We start from the raw sequence: 12,375 nt of genomic DNA on the forward strand, positions 1-12,375 counted from the left end.
ACCCGAGATTAGTTGCCAAGCAACTCGGGTCAATCCTTGGAGTTTCCTACCTAGTGTGTGTGGGTCGCAAGTGAGAGTATTCGATGCGAAAATTTGTCCTTAAAAAAAAACCAAAAACCAACACCACCACTATTCCACTCAATAAATCAACGCGTCCTAGTCAGCAATAAAGTGCAAAAAGCCCAGAACACGAGTGAACACTACAAGTGGTCTAAGGAATAAGGCTATGGTCCCAGTTTTCAGTTTTTAATATATATAAATGATATAAAACTCAATTGTAAATCTTAAAGATTTAGATTCAGTGTTCCAAAATATGATTATTAAGACAATGTCAGATGCATCATCATGTGTATGTCTCATCGTTTATAGTCGATAATTGGGATTTATAATATGCATGAATGTTTTAGGTGAATAGGTTGTTAATAAAACTGAATTATATATTCTTTTAATAAAACGAGAAATAAACTAAGAGTCTAAAATAGAAATTTAAGAATAAAATGAAACAACACTACTACACAAATGACATTGCAAACCCCTTTTCGAAACCGGTTTTGTGAGTAATGGCTAAAAACCGGTTCTGAAAGGTAAACGAGACCGGTTTTAAAAAAACCGGAAATGGCAAACCGGTTTTAATAAAAAACGTCGATTTAGGTTTGCATCGATTTATTGTTTGCTGCTAAACTGGTACATCACTGATATACATTTTAGGGTTTTTAATTAGTGAGTTGATTTATTTAGGGTTTTTAATTTCTTGGTGAAAGCTGTAGGATAGAGAAAGATTTTATGTTCATCATATGTATTCTTAGAATCTTGAAAAGCCATTGAATGAACACAATGTGTTCGATGAAATGCCAAACAAGAATTTGGTGTTTGGAGTTAGTATTTGCATTTCCTCATGAAAAATAGGAGTCTTGTGCAGTGCGAATTCATTTCAGTTTTTTTTTTCACATCTGTTTCTTTTAAACTTACATGCTAATGCTAATTCAAAATAATATAATCCGATGTAACTGAGTTTGCCACTTTGAGCCAACAACAAATTATTTACCAAAACTGAAATAATTGGTGGTGACTACTTTGTAAGGCCATTTTAATTTCATAAGTATTGCAATTTAGATATGGATTCGTTTGTTTGTTTTTAGTCTTGATTTCCCATGTCATTCATGGTTGTAAGTGACATTAGAACATAGTTAATTCATAGTTATTATGTATGTTATTGTCATAAACACTCGAAGTAGGCTAACTACTTCGTGACTTACAGTCAATATCCTTTTACATAGCTTGATCTTTAAATGTGGTTTTTGTCTTTTAAACATAGGGGACTTCAAAACGATGATGATAAAGATGAAAAAATGTTGTACGATTCTTTCCCGAAGCTATGATATTTCCGGATAGTTATAGTGATTGGATCAGCTTATGTCTTTGTCAAGTGGTTGTCCTAAAGAATGAAGTTTTGTTCATCACAATTCAAGATAGATAGTACTCTGAATCTCTGATTATGTGCTTTCTCAAGGATAAGGAAACTGAATGCTTTGTTGACGTCTTTACTGTTTTTTTCTTTATTATAATATAAATTTTTAATTTTTACTTTAATACTTATTGTTTTTATTGTAATTAAAATGTTGCAGGTAATCAAAGAATCATACAAGTTGCTACAGAAGTTGTGCCATACATACTAAGTATAATTAAGAAACTATACAATTATAAATGTTCTTTAAGTTATTATCATCTCTTTTCTATAGCTAATATATTATGTAATTTACCTTAAGTTATTATCATCTCTTTTCTATAGCTACCTTTAATCACAAATGTTCTTTAACAATTTGGCCTATATGCAGGGATATTATGTTTAAAAATCAAGTTGGTTATGATAATATGAGCACCAGCTAAAGATGATGCAATGATGGTCAGTCCCCATCATACGGTAACTACTTTGATATATCTTTGTGTGTCCAGATTGCTATGTCAATTATGCTATGTTTGTGGTATATGTTTGTGATATATGTACAAGATGTGTTTGTGGTATATGTACATACAAGCTGCACAAATTCATCAGAAAAATGGGTCCAATTGGGTATAAATATGTAAACAACCTGTTTTGTGATATATGTTTGTGTGTCTAAATGGGTACCAATATGTTTGTCATATATGTTTTTCTGTCCAAATGGGTCATTATGATGTATCATTTAATATAAAACATTGTTCTGTGTATCAATAAATATGTTTATATTCTTGATTTGGTTACCTTCACCTATAAGTGAATGGCTACAAATGGTTAAATTTGGTAGCTTGACTACGTGTACAACTGTGGTCTAATCTTATTGGTAATCACACAAAATTCACGCCGAAAATCTTTAAGTGCTATTTGTTTCATTAGCATTATCAAAAGTAATGATAGAATAGAAAAGCTTTATACAATTATCAAATAATTTCATAAATATTTTATGACCCTTGGACACCAATTGCTACATCCGGCTTTATTAATTGAGAAAAACATGTTTATGAGCTACAATTGAAGAAACATACAGGAGTTTGCGTATAGCATGTCACTTTTTTCATAAGCTGGGATTAAAAAGGCGTACCTTTTTATTTCATCAATTTGGTTTCTAAATAAATTTCAATTTGATTAGATTACTACATTTCATTATGTAATAAAAAAAATTGATTTTGTACCTTTAAACTTTTGAAGTTTCAACTTATATTTCATAATACCTCCAGTAAGTCTGTTTTGATTCCTTATTAAATAAAATTTTAATAAATTGATAAAACTGCCTATTTGTTGCAGAACAAATTTTCCTACAATGATATAAATTTCTTAATTCGTATAAGCCGTGTGGATTTTATATAGTGTACGCAACAATCATCGTAATTCTTCCCAATTTACATTGGTCATACATTGCGTGTCGGAATGCAACTGAAAGGCAACTCCCTTACGCAATTGTTGACCTAACACTTGACACTGATTCCTTCCTGGAACTTAAGCGTGACTGTATTGAATGCGGCAATAATCCAAAGGTTCATCTGAGGTAATATCCGCATAAATTAAGAGGAATGTTATACCTTATACTGTTCAACATTTGTAAATATATAATCTATCGTACATGTTTTTATTGTAGGTACCATATTCCTGTTCGAGTGCTACATAATACTGGCACAATCTCATTGACACTAAATTTAAAGTCATGTTGACAAGTATGTAACCAAGTCCGCTTACGAACTGCATAAAGCTATGGGGGAAGATTAAGATCAACCACATGATCTTGATGAACTTTTAGGTAACGGGATGCTTTTTAAGTTTGAGGTTGCTGGATTGAACCGTGACACCGAATATGCAACTTACATGGTTAAAGATGTGAAATCTGACCCGCTCTTTAGCTATGTTCTATGAAGAGTACGGGTTGAATGAAGTATTCACACTTACTAATTTTATCTCCTTCAAACTTTCAGGGTTGATACTTTCAGGGTTGATATCTTTATAATACTTGCATCTTTGTCACAATAATATACCGACTATTATTCGAAAATATTTGACAGGATGGTGGATCTCATACTATTGAACTTGATAAATATGCCTCATCATCCCAAGTTATTTCTTTCACTAAGGTACGTTTAAATAACTCAAATTTTATGGTATACTTGGTTTCACATTGCTCTCAAAGTATTAAATTTGTTGCATCTGATTGTGTCATCTTTACAATTGGATAAATTGTAAATACCAACAGAGATTCAGACAATCCCATCTCATTGCAATATCTGATATCTTTAAGTACAAATGAAACTCCTCTGGTCTGAGTTTGGATTAAAGACTTGACTATGAGATGGCCAACTGGTCATTCTTTGCTGATAGTACTCTGTACATTTTCTAATTTAATTGTTATTTTCCATGTTGTTTTGCTTGCTTCTTTACTTAACGAAAACCATTTAAAATCAAATGCTCATGCCATTTGACGATGTTGTCATCTTATGTTTACATGTCAACGCATAACTTTTATATTGACGATGTTGTGTTCCTTTTGTAATTATTTCATTAACATTTTATACTTAGTTTTTAATAGGGCCCGCCGTGCAACGCACGAGCTCTTAAAGGCTAGTTAATTAATAAAGCTAAAACCAACCTGTTGGTGTTATTTTACTAGATTTATAATGTAGATGGACAAGGTGACGGTGCTAGAAGATGCGGCTACTTCAACGTTGAAAGAAAGACATTGATGGATCATCTAACTTGAAGATTTATTTGTATTAAACATATATGTATTGTTTGAACATTTCATTGTTAATCAAAACCAATTAGTTTGTCGGATCTGTATATACACTTTGTTTTGGTAATATTAATATGAATATTCTTAAAGTGTGATTCTCTTAAACCATTGTTATGTAATTGGGGATTATTGAAGAGCGATTCTCTTAAACTATTGTTGTAATATTTAAATATGCTAAGATTGGTATGAATCGCAAACGTGTATGCATTTCATTTCCAGTTATTGCATAATTTTTTTAAAAAAATAAAACATGTAAAGGAACCGGTTTTAACAAGAAAAGGGGTTTTTCTCATGAATGGAAACCTGTTTTTACTAAGAAACCGGTCTCGAAACCGGTTTTAAAACCGGTTCCAACTTTAGAAACCCCTACCCTTCGAAACCGGTTTTGAATGTCCTTAAAACCGGTTTCGTTTCCCTTATTTTGTAGTAGTGCAACTTACAATTTGTTACGACTCTGTAGTACAATTTGTTTGGACTTTGTATTCCTCTCTATCTTGTAAGAATATCGAAGATAATATTATGAAGTTGGTAGTCGAGTGAAGATTATAGCTTTTCCATTAAGTAATTAGAGTATGAGGCAGGGAGTTAGAAATTGTTGGTGATTTTAGTGTCAACCGACGTGCATTTTAGTGAGTTGCGATTTACTTGAATGCAGGTGTTAGCTAGTTATACTTAACAATGGGTTCGAAGAGTGTGGAGTACACGCCCGTAAGAGTTGGCTGCTAACTGTCGCTCAAAATGCGGGGGTCAAGGGGGCTGCGCCCCCTTGCACTAGTCGTTACTTAAGAAAAGTGTGTTCGAACCCTTTCAGCGAATCTGTTTTATTTGAGACTTCTTGAAGATTGAAAGTGGTTTGGGTAGGTTCGATTGACAACCGGTGAATTGTGGGTGGTGATATTCATCGAAAACCTAATATTACAAAATTAGGGTTAGGGTTTTCTACTTGTTGATCAAAGTTTTTCGCTGATTATTCTTCATCTTCTCTCTTGTATCTTTTGATCTTCAAAGGGGAGTCTCGCGTTTATTCATACTATTTGGCTTTCTTAATTGATTATTTGTTCTTGTATGTGATTTGTTGACTGCTGATATACAATTAATTGATTCATAAATCACCGTGCCTAACTCTTGATCCAAGTCCCTTGAGACTTGTGAAAACCTGATCAACCACAGGTTAGATTGATCAATCAATTTAGTTGTATTTGTTATTACTTTTTTATATCTGTTTGTTTTTATTCCTGTGAAATATGGGTGATAGTGGTGGAGATGCCTCTACTTCTGTAACACAAATTAACAAATTGAATTTTAGTGATCCTCTTTATCTTCACTCTAATGATACTACTGGAACTCCTATAACTTCAGTCAAGTTAAAAGGAACTGAAAATTATAACATATGGAGTAGGTCAATGAAATTGGCTCTATCTACCAAGAATAAAATTGGTTTTATTAATGGAACTGTTGTAAGAAGTCAAACAGATGAGGTTCTTGCCTCTCAATGGGATAAGTGCAACTCTATTGTTCTATCTTGAATTCTTGGGTCTGTAACTGAAGATCTTTATTGTGGTCAAATCTTTTCAACTAATGCAACAGATGTGTGGAATGAACTTAAAGAAACCTATGACAAGATTGATACTTCTATTATGTATAATTTACATCATCAAATCAATACTTTAAAACAGAATGATTATTCTCTCTCTGAATATTATCATAAGATTAACACTTTGTGGAAACAATTTGATGCTATGGTGTCCTCACCAATTTGTACATGTGGTGCAACTGCCTGCACTTGTGCAGGATCTACATCATATAAAGAACATGAATGCAGTTTTTAATGGGTTTAAGTCATGAATATTCAACTGTTAGAAGTAACATCTTACTTAGCGATGCTATTATGGATCTTAAAGAAGCTTATGCTTAAATTTCAAGGGAAGAGTTCTATAAAGGAATTTCTTCTGATAAATTTGTTAAAACACAAGCCAGTGCTTTTGCTACACAATCTAGTAATAATTTTAACAAAGGTGGAAATAATTCAGGAGGTTATACAAGCAACAATAATAACTTCAGTAATAACATAACCTCTAACCAGAACTTAAAATGCAAAAAGTGTAATAAAACTGGTCACACAATAGATATGTGTTTTGAAATCATTGGATATCCACCATCTTTTGAAAGAATAGTAAGTGGAAATCAAACAAATCAATCTTATTCTAATAATAGTGTAACTAACAAAGATGAATGTTGTGGTTCTGCTCCTGCTAGTCTTACCAATGATCAACTAATGAAGCTTCTCATACTCATTAATGATAATGATCCACCTGTAGACGCAAATGCAAACATGGCAGGTAATTTCATGAACTATAATGTGTTTTTTAATACCAACTTCAAAAGATTTTTTAATGGTCATACATGTAATAAAAATAAAAGTAAAAGTCTTGGTTAGATTATTGATTCTGGTGTCAATCAGCACATGACTGTGTCTGAAGCTGGTTTAAATGACATTATTGATATTTCACAATTAAATTTGACCGTGGGTCATCCAAATGAAACTCAAGACAAAGCTGTAAAAGTTGGAAACTTAAAATTATCAAACAATGTTGCTCTTTATGATGTTCTGGTTGTTCCAGAATACTGTATCAGTTTGTTATCTATGCACAAACTATCTAAAGATAGTAAACTTACTGTTATTTTTGATGAGAATAAGTGTTTTATTCAGGATTTGAAAGCAATGACAATAGTAGGGAATGGTAGTAAATCTGGCGGACTTTACATGTTTGATGATCATAATGTGGATATCTTAGGTATGTCATGTAATGTTTGTGTGCATTTTATTTCTACTCAGCAGTGGTATAAATATTTTTTAAAAGTGTTAAAACATCTAATAAAAGTGTTTTATTAGATGTTTGTGTGCGTTTTGTTTCTGCTAGTCTTGGTCATCCATTAGATCAAGTTTTAAAAGTGTTAAAACAAAAATTAAATTTGAAAGATTTCAAATAAAATCATCCTTGTGATATATGCCATAAGGCAAACAAATCAGGGATCGATTTTCTCTTAGTGATCACAAGTCACATGAGTTAGGTGATTTGATACATTTGGATCTTTGGGGTCCATTTAGGTTATAAATATTTTTTAACCATTGTAGATGATTATTCTAGAGTTGTTTGGACTTTTATGTTAAAAAGTAAAGATGAAACTTTTGAAAATGTGTTGACTTTTGTGAATTTAATTCAAACTCAGTTTAATAAAAATGTAAAGGTTATAAGAAGTGATAATAGAACTGAGTTTGTTAATCATAAAATGGATAATTTTTTAAGAAGTAAAGGTATTATACATCAAACTTCTTTTGCACACACTCCTCAACAAAATGGGATTGTAGAAAGGAAACATAGGCACTTACTAAATGTAGAAAGAGCTCTTATGTTTCTAGGGAGTTACCATTAAATATGTGGAGTAAATGTATCTTAACTGCTTGTTATTTAATAAACAAGACTCCATCAAGTGTGCTCTCTAGAAGGACCTCTTATGAATTAGTGTTTAAAAAGGAACCAAATCTTTCTTATTTAAGTTGTTTTGGATGTTTGTGTTATGCTACTATTTTAAATTCTGAAAATAAACTTTCAAGTAGGTCTGTCAAATGTGTTGTCATTGGTTTTGGTAATGTTCAAAAGCGTTATAAATTGTTAGATTTGGACAAAAGAAGTATGTTTTTTTTAGAGATGTGAAGTTTTATGAAACATTTTTCCTTTAAAGTCAAATTCTTTTGTTGTTGAGTCAAATGGTACCGATACTAAAAAAAATATATTTTAATCATTTAAATTTCTTTGATCAAAATTTTCAAAATAAACAAAACACTCAGAGTCCCAATGATGAAGGGAAAGTAACATATGATGGTGATGGTAGTGGTACAAGTCCTACTGGTGATAATAATCATAAAAGTGAAGGTTAAAGTGGTTCCAGTTATGACTTTAGTCATTCTGGTGATAACTGTAATACTTTAAGCTATGATAGTGGTCCTAGTGGTGATTGTAGTACTTGTGCAACTCCCATGAGTAACATATTATCTCCTGAGGGCACTTCTTTTTCAAATGAAAATGTTAATACTCCACCTAATACTATAACGCCCTTAAACCCGTACTAGAAACGACAAAGCATTTTTTTTTAAAAAATTAACTTCCAAGTAAACTTCCAGGTGACACTAAACTTTCAGGTGACACCAAACTTTCAAGTGACACTTGTAGTGACCCGAACTTTTCCATGTTTATATATATTAAATAAAATTGATATTTACATGATTAAATATTTCTAACATGTTAAGCAATCAAACTTGTTAAGACTTTATTATTTGAAATAGGTTTTATATAGACAATTGACCACCCAAGTTGACCGGCGATTCACGAACATTAAAACGTGTAAAAACTATATGATGATATATATATGGACATATATATAGTTAACATGATATTATGATAAGTAAATATCTCACTACGTATATTAACAATGAGTTATATACATAAAATGAGACTATTGAATTAAGAAACTCGAAACGATATATATAACGATTATGGTTATAACCACGTCTTACTAATTACATATGATCATATTAAAATATTGTTACACTATATTTAACATGATAAAATGATAATTATATATATCATTAAGTATGTTAATAATGAACTACATATGTAAAACAAGACTACTAACTTAAGAATTTCGAAACGAGACATATATGTAACGATTATCGTTGTAACGACATTTTAATGTATATATATCATATTAAGATATATTCATACATCATAATATCATGATAATGTAATAATTTAACATCTCATTAGATATAATAAACAATGGGTTAACAACAATAAATGAGATCGTTAACTTAAAGCTTTTAAAACAACACTTACATGTAACGACTAACGATGACTTAACGACTCCGTTAAAATGTATATACATGTAGTATATTAAGATGTATTAGTACACTTTTGAAAGACCTCAAGACACATATCAAAGTACTTCTACTTAACAAAAATGCTTACAATTACATTCTCATTCATTTTCATCAACAATTCTACTCGTATGCACCCGTATTCGTACTCGTACGATACACAGCTTCTAGATGTATTTACTATTGGTATATACACTCCAATGATTAGCTCTTAGCATCCCTTGTGAGTTACCTAAATATGTGGGAACCATCATTTGGCAACTAGCATGAAATATCTCACAAAATTACAAAAAATATTATAAATCATTCATGAATTATTTACAAGAAAACAAACTTACACATCCTTTATATCTAATCCATATACCAACGACCAAAAAAACCTGCAAACACTTTCATTCTTTAATTTTCTTCATCAAATTGATCTCTCTCAAGTTCCATCTTCAAGTTCTAAGTGTTCTTCATAAATTCTATAAGTTCTAGTTTCATAAAATCAAGAATACTTTCAAGTTTACAAGTCTACTTCCAAGCTTTCTAATCCATTCCAAGTAATCATCTAAGATCAAGGAAACCTCTGTTATTTATAGTAGGTTATCATTCTAATTCAAGGTAATATTAATATTCAAACTTTTATTCGATTTCTATAACTATAAACTATCTTAATTCGAGTAAAAATCTTATTTGAACTTGTTTTTGTGTCATGATTCTACTTCAAGAACTTTCAAGCCATCCAAGATCCTTTGAAGCTAGATCAATTTTTGTCACTTCCAGTAGGTTTACCTACTAAAATTAAGGTAGTAATGATGTTCATAACATCATTCGATTCATATATATAACTATCTTATTCGTTGATTTAAACTTGTAATCACTAAAACATAGTTTAGTTAATTCTAAACTTGTTCGCAAACAAAGTTAATCCTTCTAACATAACTTTTAAAATCAATTAAACACATGTTCTATATCTATATGATATGCTAACTTAATGATTTAAAACCTGGAAACACGAAGAACGCCGTAAAACGTACATACGCCGTCGTAGTAAAATCGGGGGCTGTTTTGGGTTGGATAATTAAAAACTATGACAAACTTTGATTTAAGAGTTGTTCTTCTGGGAAAATGATATTTCATATGAACATGTTAATATATCCAAAAATTATGGTTGAACACAAAGTGGAAGTATGTTTTTCAAAATGGTCATCAAGATGTCGTTCTTTCGATGGAAATGACTACCTCTTTCAAAAATGACTTGTAACTTCTATTTTCTACTAAAAACTTATACTTTTTCTATTTATTTTCATAAATTTCAGTTCATTATGAAATCATAGCAATTTGATTCACTCAAAACGGATTTGAAACGAAGAAATTATGGGTAAAACAAAATTGGTAAAAATTACTAGTTTTAGCTACGAAAATTTTATAACAAATCTATTCTAACCATAACTTAACTAACTTATATTGTATATTATATAATCTTGATAGACCATAGACACGTATACAATTTTTTGACATATCATATCGACGTCATCTATATATATTATTTGGAACAACCATAGACACTCTATATGCAGTAATGATTGAGTTAGCTATACAGGGTTGAGGTTGATTCCAAAATAATATATATACTTTGAGTTGTGATCGAGTCTGAGACTTGTATACACTGGGTCGTAGATTGATTCAAGATATATATTAAATTATTCATGTACTATTAATTGTGGACTACTAACGTTGGACTGCTAACTTGACAACTTAAATCATCAACACATAATAAAAAAAAATGTTGTGAATATATTTCGATCATACTTTGATATATATGTATATATTTTTTATAGGTTCGTGAATCAACCCGTGGCCAAGTTTAATTCTCGACGAATTGATAATCTGTGAAAGTGAGTTATAGTCCCACTTTTAAAAATCTAATATTTTTGGGATGATAATACATGCAGTTTTATAAATGTTTTACGAAATAGACACAAGTAATCGAAACTACATTCTATGGTTGAATGATCGAAATCGAATATGCCCCTTTTAACTTGGTAGCCTAAGAATTAGGGAACTGGCCCCTAATTGACGCGAATCCTAAAGATAGATCTATTTGGCCCAACAAGCCTCATCCGGGTTACGGATGCTTTAGTACTTCGATTTTATCATGTCCGATGAGAGTCCCGGAATGATGGGGATATTCTATATGTATCTTGTTAATGTCGGTTACCAGGTGTTCAACATATGAATGAATTTTATCTCTATGCAGTTTGCGAAATGCCTGATATGAGATGTATATTTATGAATGAAATCTTGTGGTCTATTATTACGATTTAATAAATATAGAGATTAAACCTATAACTCACCAACATTTTTGTTGGCGTTTAAAGCATGTTTATTCTCAGGCGATTATTAAGAGCTTTCGTTGTTGCATGCTAAATTAAGGACAAGATTTGGAGTCAGCATGCTTGTATAATATTGTTTAAAAACTGCATTCGAGAACTTACTTTGTTGTAACATATTAATATTGTAAACCATTATGTAATGGTCGTGTGTAAGCGTGATATTTTAGATTATCATTATTTGATAATCTAGGTTGTGTCTTTTAAATCTTTGTCGATAAAATAAAGGTTATGGTTTGTTTTAAAAACGAATGCAGTCTTTGAAAAACGTCTCATGTAGAGGTCAAAACCTCGCAACGAAACCAATTAATATGAAACGTTTATAATCGATATGAACGGGACATTTCAACACTAAACTTTCAGGTGACGCCAAACTTTCAGGTGACGCCAAACTTTCAGGTGACGCTAAACTTTCAGGTGACACCAAACTTTTGACCCATTTCCAAAGACTCATTTCGTCACCTGTCGTCTAACCAAAATACCGAATTTAACACTTGGTTCCAAAACATAATTTAAATATCTTTTATTTTAATACACTTTTGACCTTTGGCGTTAATAAGCGGTTATCATAAAGCTAGATTCAAATAAGAGACTTGCATACCACTTGCTAAGTGTCGAATGCTCCTCTAAAACCTTGTTGTCCCATACCTTTTCGATGCATAAGAACCTAAAAAACATTAACAACATAACGGGATAAGCAATACGCTTAGTGAGTTAATGGTAAGTAAATATCTTAAACTTAAAACATAAACACAATCATAACGTAACCATAACCTTTCAACCCGAAGGTTGATATCATGTTTCG

The 12,375-nt window shown here is 31.2% G+C and overlaps 1 protein-coding gene and 1 long non-coding RNA gene across 2 annotated transcripts; both read left to right on the forward strand.

The window, feature by feature from the left end:
• The first annotated feature begins 1,882 nt into the window (after nt 1-1,882).
• LOC139893156 (uncharacterized) lies at nt 1,883-3,244 on the forward strand. Its single transcript, XR_011774366.1, has 3 exons — nt 1,883-1,921; nt 2,783-3,023; nt 3,114-3,244. It is a non-coding gene; the product is annotated as an uncharacterized lncRNA (long non-coding RNA).
• A 2,256-nt stretch (nt 3,245-5,500) lies between these two features.
• Nucleotides 5,501-7,691, forward strand: LOC139889775 (uncharacterized). Its single transcript, XM_071872709.1, has 5 exons — nt 5,501-5,757; nt 6,180-6,595; nt 6,737-6,867; nt 6,967-7,051; nt 7,393-7,691. The coding sequence occupies exons 1-5, from the start codon at nt 5,501-5,503 to the stop codon at nt 7,689-7,691; spliced, it is 1,188 nt and encodes a 395-aa protein (XP_071728810.1).
• The last annotated feature ends 4,684 nt before the right edge of the window (nt 7,692-12,375 follow it).

Source organism: Rutidosis leptorrhynchoides, chromosome 2 (assembly GCF_046630445.1).
Source record: "Rutidosis leptorrhynchoides isolate AG116_Rl617_1_P2 chromosome 2, CSIRO_AGI_Rlap_v1, whole genome shotgun sequence".
Classification (NCBI taxonomy): Eukaryota; Viridiplantae; Streptophyta; class Magnoliopsida; order Asterales; family Asteraceae; genus Rutidosis; species Rutidosis leptorrhynchoides.